The following is a 20,811-nucleotide window of genomic DNA, read 5'->3' as shown; positions in this document are numbered from 1 at the left end:
TATCAAAAGATTCACTATGTTTTACTCTGCTGTGTTGTAGGTGCAAAATATGTGGAAATGTGATTACAAGCTCTTAAAAGCTCAAAAACGAACAGTTAATCGCTGCTATCACGAAACCGCCGTAGATTACAATCTGTTTTCAAAACCGCTCAAATGGGACGTAGTTGTACAAGATGGCTTCTGTTTACACTTTCAGGCAACCTCATTCGTTGAAATATTTTAACAAATATACTTCTCGCATTTAATAAAACCATGTATATTGTCCTTATGCATCTGGTTCATCATCATTGTAACGCAGTGCACTTTCAGCACTGATATCTTATAACCGTGAAATTTTGTTTGATTATTTAACCTTAGCTCGAAGGAGTACATACCATTCTCTGATAAACCTGACGAGCCTTTTGGTCACCTGTGATAATTGGAAAATGCTGCAAAAATTATTCGCGCCGTTTGGCAGGAAGTATGGGTCACATGATCAGATTACGACTAGATGATTAGACCAGGCCGAAACAAAACTGTAAAGTAGCTAGCATCTATATTTGATACAGGGTCTTCGGTGAAACCCGAAGTGTTTGTCATAAACTAGTGCTACAAGAAGTTTTATATTGAATCTTTTATTGGCCTTTCAATTTACGTGAGAACATCATGTGTCAAAAGAATAACCGAATGGATTGACCACGTCAGAGAAATAAACTGATTCCAATATACGGCGTTTACGTAATGGCGGCGATTAACTGTTCGTTTTTGAGCTTTTAAGAACTTGTAATAACATGTTTACATATTTTGCACCTACAACACAGCAGAGTAAGACATGGTAAATCTTTTGATACCAAATAACTGTAATGTGAATTTTGTTGCAAGCCAACCTTTAAAAAATTTGTTTTTATCAAAGCAAAAGTGAACATAATTAATTGTTAAACATGACATGATTCATGCATGACATTGTTTTACACCATTTCCTTTGAACTTCCTATGAATTTCTTAACATTTTCAGGCAGTTTGACAGTCGCTCAATTCGCTTTGTTTAAGAGAACCAAGTAAACACTTAGGCGAGTCTTACCTCGGAAGGGCGAAAGTCAAATTTGCATAATTTCAAAGCATTTTCTAGATAATGAATATTTTAAATACAATAGCCTTGCACAAGATGGCAACAGTCATTTGCATCCGAGTGTCAACGCCTATCAAGTTCTGAATTCAGTTGTTGATTAATAATATCCTCTAGCACGGACTCGCGTTCCTTTGCATTCACAAGAGTGAAGATGAACTTGCACAAGATTTTAGTAGATTTTATCAGAAAGTATCAGAATTTTTTATCAATTGTGATTGTTTTTGATGTTTGAGTTGATCTGACTGCCAGGATGTTTTACAATCAAAATCGACAACATTTTATCGCAGTTAAAATGCTCAGATCAAATAAAAGTGTGATTATGACGTCTAGTTGCAAAGAAACTGTAGTTGAAATTATAGTTGCAGAAAGAAATTATAGTTGCGAAGAGACTAGCAGAATAGCGACACATAATGCTGCAACTTGAACACAATAACCAATATCAACGATAGCAATGATAACAACTAGTGATGTCATTATGCACGTATTTTTCCTCTGAGCATTTTAACTACTATCAAGTTTTGATGATTTTAATTGTGAAACATCCTTATTGTCAGATCACCTCAAACATCAAAAACAATCACAATTGATAGAAAAATACTGACACTTTCTGACAGAATCTATTAAATTTTTTGGTTCAGATGGTTTTCATTCTGAAAAGGGATTTAAAGTTTAGTCTGGCAGCTGTAGTAAAAAAAGACATAGCCACGTGCACTAGCAAAATACCAGTTTTTCATTGCATTATTTATTTATTACAAAATTCCTGTTGGTCATCAGTGTTATAGCTAAAGTGCCATTTGTTTTGGATTGGCTGAATGATCAATGGGATACAGAGGCAGCTGATGAAACAGCTATTTCCAAAAGTACATGCTATTATATTATATGGTTTTTTGCTAACAGTGCCAAGATCTTTACACCTTGTGATGCATTTTGAAACAAATGGTATGAACGCAGCTTTAAAGACAAATAAACTGTCTAGCATCAGATGCATATTTTGATTTTTTAGCAAAGTATAAACATCTGTAAAAATGTCTTAGTTTTCAAGACAGCTTTTTTGCGTATCTGCCCAAACCTCTCATTTGTGCCAATTGATTGTTCCGAAATCCGATAGGCCTGACCATACCATATTACAGCATCGGTTCATTCACATGTATATTGTATATATGTATAACATGAAATATTGTGGCACTAATTGATCAGTACAGTGTACAGTGGAGTCGTCTGCTTATACCTCACAAATATGCAGCTTGTAGCAAGTCAGTAATTGCTGCAGGATTATTTCAATCTTTTAGCAACAAATACTCTTTCTTGTAATAGCTACAGAATAGCAATGATTTGTGAGTTCAGTTATAGATCTGTGCATTAAATACACTACACTTTATTATATTCATTACTTTAAAACTGGATACCAAATACATTTGCTCTGAAGTTATACACTTTCTATTTATTTAAATATTTTATATATTTATATATAATAGCTATTATAATATATAATATTATGTGTGAAACAAGATGTAGGCATCATAAGTAACCATTATTTTAACTATTAGTTACATGTAATAGTTGAAATAGTTAAAATAAATGAATACGTTGTTTACTGAACCACGATTGAAAGCAGTTCTTTTTTAACAAGCTTTTTTAGTTTCAAACATTAAATTATGTGCAGGTTGACCTAGGATCTTTGTTTCAGTCAATACATGTATTTGCTGTGCGCTTAAAAGATTCAATTAACATATATGTACATATGCATCACTGGCCAAATATGCATATTAAACTGGGAGTAAAAAATCATAAATTTATAAATACTTGACACGTATGGTGAAATTGCCGCTGAAACCTGAACTGGAAGTCCTCATGTGAATACAAATTATCATGAATATGCCAAATGTTCAATGTTCAAATATGAGCAAGCAAAGTTTCAAAGGAAACGTGTAATTTGAGCATGTTGATCAGCCACAGCCTCGACGCATTTCTTGTAGAACCGATGTTGCTTCATTCTATCCATGAAATCCAAACATCGTGTAACTGGTGCACTGTCTTTGTGAACTATCTTCTCTTGTCATACCTATCAGAAAAAAAAATTATTTGACTATAAGTTGGTGTATGAAAGACACTAAAGGCAGTCAGCAAAAGGGTTTTGCAATAATTTCAAGCAATTCAATTTTAAAAAAGTGGTGAACATGTTGAAAGTTTGAGATGTTGGAGCTAGCAAGTTATTCAGTTAAAATTAATGACTAGAGAAACGGTGAGATCATAACTATAGATTAAGTTTTAGAATATCAGCATAAATTTTTCCATTAATTCTACTCATCCACTGAGGAAACTAGAGAAAAACATGAGCAAATAGTGTTTTGCTTTAAAAATTTTCAAGTGAAGCAGTTTTGAAAAAATGCTACATAAAGCTGCGTATTGAATTTGGGTGACAAATCTTTTTGTTTGTTTCACAAAAGTATTTTAGTTTTCAAATGAATTTGACAAACTGAACAGACAAAGTGCATAGTTCTACCAAACTATATAAGAACTGCTTATTTAGGCAGAAATAATGTAGGGTTGCTTTACCTTATAATAGAGGTCCATAACTGCTGCAGGTTCTGACTCTAACTTTGGAGGAATGGTTGCATAAGCACAGTCGTATGTCAAATCTTGTTAATGGCGGACATGTCTTAGTACCAAACTTTTTACAATTTTGTCCGGTTGGAACTAAAACAACACAGAATGAATAAACATAATGTGAAGGGATAGTATTGGCATATGCCAAACAAGCAAGCAACATGAAAACCTTTTGCATAACGTCTTTATTAATTAGTCAATGCTTACCTTGTACATTACACCAGTTGCCAATATAGGTAGGTATAGGTGTTACTGGAACACTAGGTGCAGGCGGATTTGTTGCTGGAACTGCGTTAGCTGATAGAATGGGATCGAAAGAAAGTAAAGCAACGTTGACAGGTGCTGATGTGGCAGGTTGGGCAGGTACTGCAGGTGTGGCAGCTGTGGGTAGAGGTGCAGCGGTTGTAGGATCAATGGGTGCAGGTACTGCTGTCACAGGATTGGTTGCTAAGGAAGCTACTGTTACGAGGTCTGCTTGTACAGGTATTGCTGCACTAGGGTTAGCAGCTATAGGTACAGCTGTTTTAGGATTAACTGGCACAGGTACTGCTGTTGTAGGCTCAACTGGCACAGGCACTGCTGTTGTAGGATCAACTGGCACAGGTACTGCTGTTGTAGGTTCAACTGGCACAGGCACTGCTGTTGTAGGATTAACTGGCACAGGCACTGCTGTTGTAGGATTAACTGGCACAGGTACTGCTGTTGTAGGATTAACTGGCACAGGTACTGTTGTTGTAGGATTAACTAGCACAGGTACTGCTGTTGTAGGATCAACTGGCACAGGTACTGCTGTTGTAGGTTCAACTGGCACAGGCACTGCTGTTGTAGGATTAACTGGCACAGGCACTGCTGTTGTAGGATTAACTGGCACAGGTACTGCTGTTGTAGGATCAACTGGCACAGGTACTGCTGTTGTAGGATTAACTAGCACAGGTACTGCTGTTGTAGGATCAACTGGCACAGGTACTGCTGTTGTAGGATCAACTGGCACAGGTACTGCTGCTGTAGGATTAACTGGCACAGGCACTGCTGTTGTAGGATTAACTGGCACAGGTACTGCTGTTGTAGGATCAACTGGCACAGGTACTGCTGTTGTAGGGTCAACTGGCACAGGCACTGCTGTTGTAGGGTCAACTGGCATAGGCACTGCTGTTGTGGGATCAACTGGTACAGGAGCTGCTACCACTGGGTCTGCTTGTACAGGTGCTGCTGCTGTAGGTCCTGCAGTTGCTGGTGCTGTGGGTCCTGCAGTTGCTGGTGCATTGGATCCTGCAGGTGTTAGTGTTGTAGGTCTGGCAGGTGCTGGTACTAAAGGTTCTGCAGGTGCTGCTGTAGGTACTGCAACTGTTGGAACACCAGCTGGTTGAGGTGCTGCCGTTGTTATAGGATTGACTGCTGTAGGCTCCACTGGCACAGGTACTGCTGTAGTAGGATCAACTGGCACAGGTACTGCTGTAGTAGGATCAACTGGCACAGGTACTGCTGTTGTAGGATCAACTGGCACAGGTACTCCTGTTGTAGGATCAACTGGCACAGGTACTGCTGTAGTAGGATCAACTGGCACAGGTACTGCTGTAGTAGGATCAACTGGCACAGGTACTGCTGTAGTAGGATCAACTGGCACAGGTACTGCTGTTGTAGGATCAACTGGCACAGGTACTGCTGTTGTAGGATCAACTGGCACAGGCACTGCTGCTGTAGGATTAACTGGCACAGGCACTGCTGTTGTGGGATCAACTGGTACGGGAGCTGCTGCCACTGGGTCTGCTTGTACAGGTGCTGCTGCTGTAGGTCTTGCAGTTGCTGGTGCTGTGGGTCCTCCAGGTGCTGCTGCGGTAGGTACTGCAACTGTTGGAACACCAACTGGTTGAGGTGCTGCCATTGTTATGGGATTGACTGCTGTAGGCTCAACTGGCACAGGTACTGCTGTTGTAGGATCAACTGGCACAGGTACTACTGTTGTAGGGGCAACTGACGCAGGTACTGCTGTTGTAGGAGCAACTGACACAGGTACTGCTGTTGTAGGATCAACTGCCACAGGTACTGCTGTTGTAGGATCAACTGGCACAGGTACTGCTGTTGCAGGACCAACTGACACAGGTGCTGCTGTTGTAGGATCAACTGGCACAGGTACTGCTGTTGTAGGATTAACTAGCACAGGTACTGCTGTTGTAGGATCAACTGGCACAGGTACTGCTGTTGTAGAAGCAACTGACCCAGGTACTGGTGTTGTAGGATCAACTGGCACAGGTACTGCTGTTGTAGGATTAACTTGCACAGGTACTGCTGTTGTAGGGTCAACTGGCACAGGTACGGTTGTTGTAGGATTAACTGGCACGGGCACTGCTGTTGTAGGATCAACTGGCACAGGTACTGCTGTTGTAGGATTAACTTGCACAGGTACTGCTGTTGTAGGGTCAACTGGCACAGGTACTGCTGTTGTAGGATTAATTGGTACAGGCACTGCTGTTGTAGGATTAACTGGCACAGGTACTGCTGTTGTAGGATCAACTGGCACAGGTACTGCTGCTGTAGGATCAACTGGTACAGGCGCCACCGTTGCAGGAGCGACTGAAGGAGGTGATCCTGTTGCTGCTGGATGTGAATGTGGATGAACATGAGAAGAAGCTGTACCATGCCCTGTTGGCATGGCTGTTGTTGGTGCTTGATTTCCTAATGCATTCATTGCAGCCATTATTTCTGCTGCTACGATAGGTGGAAGAGTTGCAAGAGGTGCTTCTGAAGGATGTGGGTGTGGGTGTGAGACAGTAGCCATCAGATCTATTGGTGAAAGTGTAGATTGTGGAACTTGGGCTGGTCCTTGACTATGGCCAGGTGGTGCTGTTGTTTGTTGAGCAGCTGTTGGATTGAACATAATGGGCAAAATCGGCCCTATTGTGCTTGGCTCCATTGGTAAAGTACCACCTATAAAAGAAGTTGCTCCAATGTGGTGGGCTCCTCCATGCGTAGCTTGGGTTGCTGTAGCTGGTGTAGCACCACCTCTGACTGCTGGGTGAAGGTCTATAGCCCCTGTTGAAGGAGCTGTAGAAACATGTGCTACCGTTGTAGGATCAACTGGTACTGGTGCCATTGCACCATGATTACCTAAGTTTGTAGGTGTTGTTAGCGGAACCACAGGTGCTGTTGTAGTAGTTATAATTGAATTCCCTAACAGACCTGGTGTTGTTGGGGCTGGAGTTGGTTGAGCAGCAGCTACTGGAGGTGAATCTCTACACATGTATACAATGCCGAGACCGGTGAATAGTGCTCGAAGATGTGGTGGGCAGATGATGGTCTGAACCTGTGTAATCTCTGTATGTCCAAGACTACAAAAAAATTTACGGACACTCAAAAGTAACATTATAGCTTGCAAACATTGTTTATGTGTCATGGTATAAAGGTGACAATTTCAGTGGCTGAAAATATTTGTAAATGACCATGTACAGAGTTTGAAGGTGACCTGGTAAAAGTAATTCTTTATTAATGAAGTTGGCAGTTGAACATGCGGTTGCTTCATGTTTTGCCTGTTCTATAAATGCTTAGTGACCAATACAGGAGAAAAATACAAAGACAAGAGAGTTAATTTGGAAATTGTCTCCATGAGTTTGTTCAACAGAATCATTTGTTGTTACCCTGATTTTTATTAAACTTTCAAACACTAAAAAGAGATTAATTAAGGAAATAAAATACATTTTCAACTAATATATAACAAATTTAACAATCAGCACCATATTCTATCAAGAATAAAACAAATTATATTAGTCAATTTTAGTATTTACTGCAGTAGGATGTATGTACTAATGAGAGATAAGTTTACTACTAATATAAACGTAATATAATGTTAAAAAACATTAAATTAGTTCTTTACCATTAATAATCTAAAATAAACTTACTTCATATGAGCTCGTCGCACTTGTCCCAAGGTAACGACATGCGAACATGCAACAGCAAAAACAACAAAAGATATGATGAGTCGCAGCATGTTGCTAGAATAGGTTCTTTCCAGTACTTGCACTCAACTGTTGCCTCACTTAATCTGTCAAACATTTATAGTAAGGTAACCGCAGATACGACCTCCAATTGGCTTGCCTGTTGTAACTTTTTGACGTTTTATATAACTTACCTATCAGATGCAACATAACATTGTAAGGGCGGACAATGGCCTAGGGTTTTAGCCCTGTATAATTGATTACTCATATCGCTGTGTGGAACGTAGATGGGCTGTGCTATAGAATAGTTTACGCCTTTGTCATTTTGGGTGGGTACCAATAATGCCCTCATACATGTTAGTGATTTTAAACTGAAAAATACTGGAATGAATAATATAATTAGTCAAATCAGTGTCAGATCTTCAATATTGTGACTCAGAATGGTTAGATGGTCTGATGATATCTTATTGTTTTATCAACCAACCTGACCGTGGTAGCACGTCACAAGTCGAACTTCTGCTACGGAACCGGAATCTAATTACCGCATATACAGTATTATGAGAATATCCAGTTGTAACAAAATCGATACTCATTCAAATTTATGAGACTTCTGTCATCATGTATAAACATCACAAATCTAAATAAAACAAATTCCTATTATTTTTATTACAATGAATTTTTATTGATAGTGTTTTGTACTGGTTGTTTTTCATGTCGAATAATAGATAATAATAGTAATAATAATAGATGCATAACAAAATAGCTTGTGATAAAGATACTGTTCTGCAAAAATTTAAAACTAAAAATATAAAGATTTGTATAATGGAATATTTTTATAATCATGCAAGTTTACAAGGCCAGCAATCATTAGTTTATTTTGTTTAAGTAAGGTTGTCTTTTCCTTTATGGTTTGCAATTATTAATTTTCAATGAATGAAAAAATTGGAAAGTAGCGTTTAAAAAATTTATTATTAAAATCTCTTGTAAAAATAGTACTCAAAAAACCTTGTCGCTTAAAAATAGCTATCTTGAAGCAGTTGTTTTCTATAGAATATTCTAACTTAATCTTCAATCTACATAAATTCCTATTTTCAAGTCATAATGTTTCTTGATGTTTCTTTGATGTCATTCAGTATCTTATTTAGTTACCCATAATATATACTTGATTTTATCTTCAAGGCATGATTAAAGCAACTCTTTATATATAGTTTTTATCATGTTTCATAAGTCCTAAATAATGCTGTGTTACATAGGATCTTTGTAGCAAATTTACATGTTGTACTATAGAACCTGACAGCATATTGATAGCAGTTAAAAGTAATGAGTTATACCCTAAAAACTTTGTTATCCATGAACATTTGAATTCTTGTTTCAACGAATACTCCATGTATTTATCAAAAGTGGCAACTTTTTATTAAGCTGTAACATTATAGAAGTTATTAACTGTTCATTTGTTGAGATTTATTACATTTACTTGTTGGCAATATTGTAAAAGAATCTATTTAACGTTTTGTGATCATTGTTTTTATAATTATGATAACATCTCTACCTAAAAAATTTTTGCCACACACATTGGGACCAACATCAATCTGTGCATCCGCCACATTAATTTAGTAATTTTTAATAAATTAACGTGGCGACTAAATTAATTGTTTTTAATTTTATTTTCATTCTTACTTTGCTTGAAGATTTTCAGTTTTAACTTGTTTATGATAAAACGAAAATCATCATTATTGTGTAATATTGTTTTACTTTAGGAAGAATTCATTATCGTAATGTAAAAAGCATTCTATGGAGGTTCATAATTTATGGCCCAAGCTGATCTAGTTCAACCGTTTTTGTCAGTTATATAAATGAGTAGACCTACAAGGTTATTTGAATATATTATGAATCTATAAGCTGTAGGGAGATCATTTGGATGGTTTACTAGATCTGAATAATGCACTAAAATGCCCAGCCATATGCTATCAGCATTTTCGCAACAAGCCCTTGATGATGGACTTACACAAAACTTTAGTAGATTTTATCAGAAAGGATCAATATTTTACTATCGTTTACCATTGTTTTTGATGTTTCAGGTGATCTGACTGTCAGGATGTTTCAGGAGGAAAATCAGCCCAACTTAACCATGATTAAAACGCTCAGATACCGTGAAAGTGTGATTATTACATCTATAGTGGTAAAGAGACTGACAAAATAGAGACCTGCAGCGCTGCAGCTTGAACGCAGTGGCCGATATCAATTCTAGCATCTAGTGACATCATTTCAGCACAGATTTTTTTCTGAGCGTTTCAACCATGAACAAGTTTTGTCGATTTTAATTATTGAACATCCTGCCAGTCAGATCACCTCAAACATAAAAAACAATCCCAATTAATAAAAAATATCGATAATTTCTGATAAAATTTACTGAAATTATGAGTAAGTTCATTTTACACATTGACTGACATAGCTTGACATTCTGGAACATTATTATAGTTCCTGTTAAGAGACTATTTTCCAATGAAACCTGATCATTCACAACTGTTAAGCAGGTCTGTGCATACGTATTTTTTGGTAATCAAGTTCTAAGCATTGCTTAAATAGTTTCGTGCAGGTACACAATGAATTAGAGCTAATACATCTGCAATTATTTGTGCTCTGCTCTGATTGGTTGTTTCAAGTACTTGTACTTCTCCAATTGCTATTTGCTGAATTCTTAGTGATGTAAGAACATGTTTTAAATCTTACCGTTCACATTAGGCAATCTGTTGTTGTAATGGATCAATTAATTCCCATTATTGCCTAAAGTGACAGCTGTCAATTTCCATCTATCTCTCTTTGTTTTACCCAACTTTGACCTCACCAGTTACAAAATACCATTTTGATTAATGTTGTCTTTAAACCAGGCTTATCTTAATAACATAGTAAATGAGGTATGTGTAGTTCACTTACTAACATCAATGGAATATATTTTCTACAAATAAAATTTTACTCCAGAAGTGTTAAATAAGATGTGGAAGAGTACCCGCCCTTCATCAAAGATGCCGCGAGTAGTCTTTGAACTTCCTGTAACCACCCATATGAATCATTTCTATGCAGTCCATGCCTATAGAGTGGAAATATTTACAGCTAAACTCGCAAGTAATAAATTATTAACATAAACATGAATGAATAAATAGTTTAGGTGCATAATGATCAGAGTAAAAAGTTTCTTTGTAAAACAGACAAAACAGCCTTAGCTCCACAAGAATGTGACAGGCAAGTGATAAGAGTTCATTGTTTTCAAGAGCTTAGGCATTTGTGATTCACTTAAATGACTTATTTGTCTCTTTGAACCAGTTTCAACATCTACACATGGAGACAATTAAAACCACACTGAATAGAATCAGTGAAACTATTCTACTGCAAAAGGAGCAGCCGTGGTTGAGTGGTTAGGGTGCTGGATTATGATCAGTAGGTCAGTGGTTTAAGTCACAGAAGGACCATTGGTGGTGTAGGAAGGGCATCCAGCCACATTTTATTCTGTGCCAAGTTGGGTTGTCAGTGACCAAACTGGCTCCCCAATCTGTGCCCCAGCATGGATGACGAAGGTGGTTAGCAATCCTGCAGGGCTAAAAACAAAGCCTAACCAAGGACGGAAGAGCTCCTCTGTGAGCCAGCGGCTAGCTAGCTAGAGATGCTGCCTCATAAAAAAACCCAACAATAGGCAATGGCATACCACAGTTGAAACCTGCCAAGAATGGTCATGGTTATAAGAAATGGGGAGAACCATAATCACCTATGTCTTCACAGGACGTGGTACTTACAGAGACTCAAACTATTACCACTATTTCATGGCTCACTGAATGATTCTGATAACCTACTGAGCAAGCCATGTGAGAAAGAATTTCTTGGTAGAGCTGCTGAAAAAAGCCACCATCTGGCATCTCCCGAGTCACTAGTGGACTACTTGATGCAAAAAATATAACTGGTGTATAGCTCTGTTATGTAGCTTAAAAAGCAGTTATGTTGATGGCTTCATGCCACAATGGGGTTCATATTGACTTATGTAAGGCCAGTCTAAAGCCGTGGTCACACGATGGCCGAACCGACTTAAATTTGGTTCGGTTCGGAGGTTGGTTCGGTGGTTGGTTCGGTTCGGCTAAGCCACATGTCACACGGCATCCGAAGTCACTTCACTTCCTAGATACCATATGCATGGAAGCAGGACATTGTTTCATTAGTGGTTTTTATGTATTTGAGTTAAATATTTATATTGTAAACAAAAAACTTTGAGGAACTTTATTAATTATAATTACGCAGCAGATTTATCAGAAGATCATTCAGCTGCTCCAAACAAATCAGTCAATACAAAGATTTTGCCAATCCTTCCCATCAACAAAATTATTTTTTGTTAACATATGAATGTTTTTTATGCTGAGTACATAACAAACAAAAACAGTCTTTATCATAATACTGCGGTTTTACATAAATAAATCAGTCAACAATTCTTCATCAGGATGAGCATGACATATTACTTCTACATATCTACTTCTATTCTACACAAAAGAAAATCACACTCATTCTTTTACATTTATGCAAAATTTAAGTGCAACATCTTACATTTATGCAACACAATCATAAGCTACATTGTGCCTGAGTAAAGCCCGAAAAAATCCTTTTTCAATATATTATCATATGGCAATGGATGACGTCTTTTAATTGTTTTACTTATTTACTAACGAATTCCATATAGTTTTGTTCTCTCATTTCATTCGAAATAAAAGACCAAATATTGTAAATGGCGCCATCTTTTTAATGTAGTTCGGGTAAGTCTTGTCGTAAATTGCTTCATGTTGTTTAATTAACGAAATAAAAAGATCATCCCATTTCTTTTTTTAACTTAGCTAACACACGTAAGGAAAAATGTGATGCGTGCTCGTTAGAATTTTAACCAGCCAATAAGAGCCGGGATTCGGCCATGAAATTACGAGCAGGACCGAAATGGTTTGTTTCAGCCAGAAATCTCTTCGGCCGAACAGGTTACAACTGACACCGATGTCGTTTTGCGTCATTTAGTTAGTTTCGGCTTTCGTGAGACCACCCATTTAAGAGCCTTACACGAGTTTAAGCCTCAAGTTTAAAAAACGTCTAAAGTTTGAAAACACTGATGTTATATTATTACATCAGAGACCATAATAGGATGTTATGTTGTTATATCTGGAACTATAATATGGTGTTATATTGTTACATCAGGAACCTTAATATGCATAGAATTCACATCATATACTTATCCAACTTGCTGAAAAGTAATTGGCTGGTTCGCGCCTTACAAGATTTTCTAATTAGTGGCTTGGTAGGGATTCTGCTAGTTAGGTCGGCCCTAGAGTCGACCTTATAAAATATTTTATTTTAGTGGTCTATATTTGATGATTTTATTGACTCCTTAGAAGGTTTCAACAGAGCTCTGGAAAATCGGCAGCATGCAATGAGAGTAGGAAGGTGAGAGATGATTTGTGAAGTCTTAGCAGTTAAAGATGACATTTTACAGATTTGTAACCATGACAAAAAATAAATATTTAATATCAACCTTTGTGTATTTCAGTGGTGCTGCCTTAGCTACTAGATATAGTAGACTAGCTGCTATAGGCTGGGCTGCAATAGAAATGCTTTTAAGCTGACTCATTTCTTATTACAGAGGTAAATGGACAACTATAAAGTTGAATTCAAAACTTACATTGATAAATTTAGTATGTTATACAATAATTATAAAATATAAAATATAAATTGTATATAATATTATAAATAACTCACCCTCCACATGTTTCATAAAACAAAAATATAACACAGTTTGTGTTTTACACAAACAGGGTTTATACTGTTTATGCTTATAACATGTTTTTAGTTGTGTTTATATTGTTTGTGTTTATAACATTTATGTTAAATTTATTATAGCTTCAGTACTGATAGCCTGCAATCAGAGTCTTAAGGAAACGTCATCCCTGCTTTGCAATTGTACTTACATCAAGAGCAGTGGCTCAGTTTTATCATGAGACAGACAAATAACTGAGAACCAGTCATAACACAAAAGTATGAGCAACAAAAGTTTCATCAGCTTAGAAAATCAGTTGTTATATACTGCTAAAACATGTAGTATGTAAGTAACAATGTGAAACTGTAGATGGCAGCAAAATAAGCCTGCTGCTCTTTTAACTGCTAGGAATTTTAACTTCATGTATTTTGTTAGGCCATTAATAATTTGAAGTCATCTTGTGAAGTGATCTAATATCCATGTGACTTCATTTCCTGACAGAAGCATGTCTAGAGATCTTTGATATGTTCAGGCTACCAGTTTAGGAAAGTTCAGTTAATACACCCACTAAGTGATCCACTATTTCCCTTTTTAAAGTGGTCAACTAAACTAAGCATAGCAAGCTTTGCATGCACTATGCTTGAGGTAAAGTAAATTGCATGAGATGGATGTGTGGATCTTGAATTTTTTAGTTAGATTGTGGGATCTACTACAAAATGAGCTCTGCAGTACGTTCTATTAGACCCATGGATATACGGTAGTTATAAAATGATTTGTATTTCAACAATATTTTTAATAAATTGAGTAAGTTATTAAATTCTATTTTATCACTTCCGCTGGATCTCCAAAAATAATCAGTTTTGAAACTGCGTCATTTGGTCTGTGTGTCTGTTAGTATGCTCAAACATCATGTGTTCCACATTTTTTGGCCGATTTCATCAAAACTTCACATGCATATGCTTTGTGCCATCCGTGTTATTTCAAAAAAATTATTTGGTTCCAAAACAGGGGCCTGGTTCCCCAGAGTCAGCCACTCACCTGATTAAAAACTTTGCAAGCATTAGGGACAATTGCCCTCAATAAACTTGTTCATAGACTGTTGTCACGGAAGCACTGTAGCAACTTGTATTGAAAAATCTGCACAGGCTATCTGACTGAAAACAGAAAAATCCGCAGGCAGTGCTGGGTTTAGTGCCAATGAGGTATAATTGTGTGCTGCCATCGTGAGATTGTAAGAGCTATCAAAATTTTTTGAATGCTTCAAGAACTTTTGTAAATAGCAAAAGCAGTTACAATAACTTTTCTCAACAAACTCTCCAATGACAGTTGTTTGAAATATTTTCCAACTTCGATATTCCTGCCATTTTACAATCGCATTTTTGTTTACTACAAATATTACTCTGCCTTGGTATTAGATCTACACAATGCTCTCATATCATATATATAGCTAAAATGGTTGGTACTAAACACTGTAGAATACACTTTTGGTTTAACCATGTGAGCAGTTTGTATAAGTATAAGATCTACTAGTTGAATGCCCAGTAATAAAAAGTATTTTGGACAGAAAATTTAATTTTATTTAACATATACAACATTTACCAATAAAACTTTTGAACTTCATATCTTGGGAAAAATGTTTGGGTGCAGTTTAAATGAATTAATAGAAAAAAGCAAACAACTGTAAAGGTTTTCAAACTTTTCCAAACAACCGTTATCTTTTAATTTTTATAACTTAAAAGAAGTGTTTCATTGAAATAAATTAGGGGAAAAAATAAAAATGTAAAGGTGTTTAAATGTAAATGTTAAATCATTAGCAGGTATCGGGTAAATATAGTCTGTTTCGCTACGATTACAATGGAAAATTATTTGGTATACGATTATATAACTTTAGTTCATTTCAGTGTTGGCATCATAAGGTGAAAATATTGTATAGACGTATATATAGTGTGGTATAAAACCCATTGTGATTAAATTAAGTAAATTAAGGGAGAAACTAAAAGCAACTGCAAAGGTTTTCAACCTTTGTCAAACTGTAACTTTCAAACTTCATATCATGAGGAAAATTTTTTGTGCAAAAAAACTAAATTAAAACAAGTAAAACAATCACAAAAGGGTTTAAATGTAAATGTGAAATCATTAGCAAGTAATAGCTAAATTAAGTCTGTTTTGCTACGAGTACAATGAAAAATTATTTAGTATACAATTATATGATTTTAGTTCGTTTTAGTCTTGGCATGCGAAAATATCTAAGGCTACAGACGTACATAGAGTGGTATAGAAACCCATAGTAATTATCTAATGCAATCACCTCCTGGTAAAATTCATCATCATTAAAAAATAGTAACAAAACAATATGTTAACCTTAGTAACTATAGTTGCCTACAATAACTTTAGTGCATTTTGTGGTTATGATCTGCAAGAAAATGTGACATTACAATGTACTTCGTGCAGAGCTCTTACCTTCAAGACAGACGTGTAACATAAACTCTGAATTTAACTTAAATGAGTTTAGATTACTAAAAACATACTTGAAGGAAGTTTTAGTATGTATTTTAGTAAACTTTTAACCAAAAAAATTTTATCATTTGTCTGTTTGCCAACTTTTTTTACCGTAACAAATGGTGCTGAACTGAGATACAACTGCCAAATTTTAATTTTAGGGAAATGTTTGTTTTAGTATCGTATGGCCGAAAACAATTTAGCCCTAGAACGGCGAGGGCGAAAAGGCATCGTGCTTCATAGAGTTGGGCAAAAAGTATTTGATAACAGGGGCATCGTAACCCGTGAGCCCAATGTATCAATAAATACGTCATTTCGCATGTGTAATTGAGAAAAGGATGTATGGTGTATGATAAGATCTATAGAATTGTAAGAACAGTGTAGCTTGGTGGCTAAATGTCTAGTTAGAAACCTGTGGTTGCAATTTTTGTGAGTTCAAATCCAGCCAGATGTGAGCTTTTAGTTCCAAGATTTTAATAGCTATCACTGTACAGATTTGTATATATATTGATGTAAATTCATACTAACGTAACTTTATTTATTTAAATTTAATTAATTCGTTAACTTGCATCCCACTATTTACTGTTGATAGCAAATTTTTCAATTAATTCAGCCTACACAGTAATTAAACTTTTTTACCTCCTCTACAATAGTTACTTCAGGAAAATGTGCCGCAAGAACACAGCGAATGTTATTTGATTAGCCCAATTATCACGATTCGCCACTCCCCCGCCTAAGATCTCGTGCGAACCCTGTTTTGCGCCATCCTTTGAAGTATTGACTATTGAATAGAAGGGTTTGCGCATCTATTCACTGGCGCAAGGGCGCATCATATTGTGAATTATTTTCATGCAAAACAAAGATTCACCACAAGTTGGGCGGACAGTCAGTGGAAGAACATTTTTTCCTGCACCCATCGCATTAATCAATGATCGGTGACGCCCTTTCTGTTGACACTATTCCCATATTAGTGGTTCAAAAACTACCTATTTATGCTGTGGGAGTTTTCTTGGCTGAGCCCTCAACCATTGCCCTGTTGTTTATTTAAATTAAGAGCTGCCCCTCGATTCTCGTTGCAATAATTTCAATAGTAAATTGGATGCCAAGCAACTAATCATGAAGGACTTGAGAGTGTTAGCATAAAATTATAATGCCTGCTGTACGGAGATTGCCATTTAAAAAATAGAAATCAAATTGCTCAAAAAATCAATAAGAAAAGTGATAAATCAATGACATTTTTATCCTTGCTTTGTTGAAGCACTCAAAAAAACTTATTTGTATGATTATTGTGAAATCTTTATGTGATATTGTTTATACGTTTATTCCAATTTTCAAGTAAATGAGATTTATTTACTGCGTATCATTTAGCCAATAACGTGCGCTGTAAGATAGTAAGATAAGAAATATAATAGCTGCTACAGGAACTTATAAACAAACAGTAAGGGTATATATCTATAAGATTTGGGAACCCCAAACTCTATTGTTAGCGTAAACTCTGTTTTAGTTATAGCAAATCGGCAACAGATAGTCACTATTTTATCATTTTCACAAAAACCTCTCAAAAGCATTCCTAACACCATATATCAAGCAATTCACAAAATTATTAAAATCTTACATGAAGTTCTCCGTATGAATGATAGGAGTTGTCTGCACAACTAGTAATAAAACGAATAACATGCTAAACGCAGAGGCTGTAGGTCAGTACACTTATCAAGCATTATTTCATATTGGGAATTTCTATTGATACAACTAAAGTGTTTCTATATATGAACAATTCACATGCACATTTACCATAAATTCCTGTCATAACCGCGGTTGCATCTATTCTTGTTGCATGCATTTTCATTCAAAAAAGAAAATTTGGCCAGCAGTGGATATGCTTGATACCAGAAGGTTTTATAATGATAAACTGTTTTGCATAAACTACTGCTAGTACAGAATAATATGTTTTCTTAGCAGCTTTCATTATGTCTGCTGAATATCGAGTAACATGGAAACAAAAATCATAAATATTTATATAGGAAAAGGATAGACGCCAAGTTTTTGACAACCTTTGGGTAATGATGCATTTTTATATAGTGTTAAAGTTTTTGAGTAGAAATAATGTTATGTTGTTGTTAATGGATACTTAAGTGCAGATTGGTTGTAAAACGGTTGCCATTTCACACTAAACTTAGAATCTTAAAGCTATGCAAAAGATTTCCTACATATACATGTATATATATTAAGTAATATATGTATAAAGTAATATATATATATATATATATATATAAATTTATTGGCAAAAATTTGACTTCAAATAGAAACATTATTCAAATTATGCCATACAACAATAATAAAAAAAGGTAACATATAGCCATTAAAATCGAATAAATAGTTTGACAAATAGTGTTTAAAATGCCTTTCCTTTCTAAGAGAAAGGATATTAAGTGGAAGATTGTTGAAGCAGCTGGCAATGATATTTTCAAAATAACTGATGGTAGTTGTATACAATTTGTTCACGTAAGTTGAAATGAATTGATTGAACTAAAACGACTGATACAAAAAGAATCAATTGTTCAAAACATTCTCTCAAAAGTAAAGTTATAGGTTTCTAATTAAGCTTAATAATTATAGTGAAATTAGTAAGCTTTCATTTAATTAAGTTTCTGCATTGAATATCTCTTGAAGCATTTTTCTTCAGACTATTTTATAGAATGTGCTAGACAATTGGTTTTGTCAAAATACCTTCAATACCAGCCAAAAGTTCAATTCATTTAATTCTTCAACAATAATAGTACATAATTGTGACAATTTTTTGGTTAATAGGCGTAATATTTGATTATGAGGGCGGCGTGCACCGATGTCCTTTTCACTTCCCATATAAGCATTTAAATCTAATTAGCAAGGTTGTACTTCCATGTCTATAAATAGTAACTATTGTATGCCCAATGTGTGCATGCCTTACCGACACGTACGCAGCTCGCGCTTTATGAGTCATAGCTTGAAGTATATGTGGCCATATGTACATCTGGGGATAATCAGCTTGGCAAATAATGTCTCCAAAACATGTTTACAAACTTGCAACTGGAGATCAATGTACATTTGTGAACAAACAATTTTAAAGTTATGGCAGCAAATGGCTACACATGCTGGTGTTTTATGGCCTTGCGTTTTTCTTGGAACAACACGCTGATGCTTTAGGGCTTTTAGACAGTTTTTCCCAATGTTTTTTACCCAAGGTTACTAGATACTATAGATTATTTGGCTACTTTTAGCTGATCTTCAGCTTCTGTTTTCAGTTTACTGCATTTATTTTTTGGAATTGAAGCTGTGTAAACAGAATTTTGTACATACATAGCTAAGCAAGTTTCGCAAGACATTCAATTTGGAACGTGCAAGCTGTAAGCCATTTCAAAGGTTTGCAGCGCCACTACAAACCTTTGGCTCCGCATAAGTTTTTCCTGGAAGATGCGGAGGGTGGTGTTGCAATGTAAGAATTGTAAGGTAAGATAACGTATTAAAAAGGAATATTTTGGAAACGGAAACAAAGAAAAAACTTGCAAAGAACTTGTTGTTGTGTAAGTAGATATGTGGGCTGAAGACAGTTGGGTGTTAAAAATGAATTTACACAAAGTTTTATTAGATTGTATCAGAAAGTATCAATATTTTTATATCATTTGCTAATGTTTATGATGTTTGAGGTAATCTGGCTGCAAGGATATTTCAAGATTAAAATCAACAAAACTTGATCGTGCTTGAAAGGCTCAGAAGAAAATACATTTGAAATGACATCACTAGTCATTATTTTTGCTCTAGTTGATATCAGCTATTGCATTCAAGTTGGAGCTTATGCTTCTCTATTCTGTCAGCTTATTTGCAACTATAATAGACCTCATAATCACACTTTCGCTTGCTCAGTGTGTTTTAACAGTGATCAAGATGTTTCGATTTTAATCCTGAAACATTTTAGCAGCCAGACCACCTCAAAAATAAAAAACAATCGCAAATGATCAACAAATATTGATACATTCTAATAAAATCTACTAAAATTTCATCTTTAACACACTACTTTGAAGTTAATAAAACTTTTACAACTAGTGAAACACGTGAAATATGTTGAGTATTCTTTGATGTTTACGAATAGCCATCATAAGTGTGATACTGAATACAAAACCATTAATATTTTTGTGCTAACGACTTGCTTAGCATGAGACGAGACACGATATTAAGTCTAGTGTTTTCCTTTCTCTATTTGTATGCGTATCCCTGCGTCTATTTAGCCACCAGCAAAAGTGAGAGTTAGGGACGACGAGAAATCATTTTTTACTGGGCGGGTTGAAGGTATTCATGTAAATTTCAATTGGGAGCGATTCATGAAATTATTTTTGCATTTGATTGACTGACAGTATTATTTAAAATTTCGCATAATTAAATATAGCCTCATCTTGGCAAGCTCAGCCAGCTGGCCTACCTTCTTTGCAAATGTCTTTAATCACAATGGAGTTTCATTATTATAAGATTGCCCAGAAAAGGTATCGGAGACACTAGCCAGGCCACTATCATAGCTTATAGCCAGGCCACTGTTATAGCTTTTGAACATTTGTAGGTTTGCTCTGCTTAAACAGAAAAATTTAAATGTCATTTAGCCATGTTGAATGGTTAGTCTTAGATTTATGCTTTATACTTAGAGTTAAATTTAAGCCCTAAATTGGCCATAAAAGTTGATGTAGGGCTGCTTGTGACTAAAGTTAACGATTCACAATTTGTCCCTGGAGCTGCATCTGCACAGACACATCTGACTCTGCACTGGCACATCTATCTGACTCAAACAGAGTATTTGTTTTCACTATTTCCATTTCTGTTTTGATAGATCTATTCTATCTACTCCTTGTAAGTTAGTAATCAGAGAACTG

General features: G+C 35.7%; 1 protein-coding gene and 1 long non-coding RNA gene across 2 annotated transcripts; both read right to left on the bottom strand.

Annotated features, from left to right (window-relative positions):
* Positions 1-2,532: 2,532 nt before the first annotated feature.
* Positions 2,533-4,097, bottom strand: LOC137408306 (uncharacterized). The gene is made up of 3 exons (XR_010980069.1): positions 3,923-4,097; positions 3,665-3,805; positions 2,533-3,170 (listed from the first exon to the last, which is right to left on the bottom strand). It is a non-coding gene; the product is annotated as an uncharacterized lncRNA (long non-coding RNA).
* Positions 4,098-4,725: 628 nt separating this feature from the next.
* On the bottom strand, positions 4,726-7,722 carry LOC137407757 (calphotin-like). The gene is made up of 3 exons (XM_068094140.1): positions 7,609-7,722; positions 4,795-7,041; positions 4,726-4,744 (listed from the first exon to the last, which is right to left on the bottom strand). Exons 1-3 carry the CDS (start codon positions 7,695-7,697, stop codon positions 4,726-4,728), a joined length of 2,355 nt encoding a protein of 784 aa, XP_067950241.1. The 5' UTR covers positions 7,698-7,722.
* Positions 7,723-20,811: the final 13,089 nt, after the last annotated feature.

This window comes from Watersipora subatra, chromosome 11 (genome assembly GCF_963576615.1).
Source record: "Watersipora subatra chromosome 11, tzWatSuba1.1, whole genome shotgun sequence".
Taxonomy (NCBI): Eukaryota; Metazoa; Bryozoa; class Gymnolaemata; order Cheilostomatida; family Watersiporidae; genus Watersipora; species Watersipora subatra.
Note: the sequence above shows the minus strand (reverse complement) of the source record. Positions and strands in the feature narration are given on the sequence as shown.

What these genes read in the sequence shown, in the direction of transcription:
- LOC137407757 (XM_068094140.1), bottom strand. Translation starts at nt 7,697, where the DNA reads ATGCTGCGACTCATCATATCTTTTGTTGTTTTTGCTGTTGCATGTTCG. An exon ending in GTGCGACGAGCTCATATGAA is followed by an intron (nt 7,042 to 7,608) that starts GTAAGTTTATTT and finishes ATTTTTTTGTAG; the next exon opens with TCTTGGACATACAGAGATTA.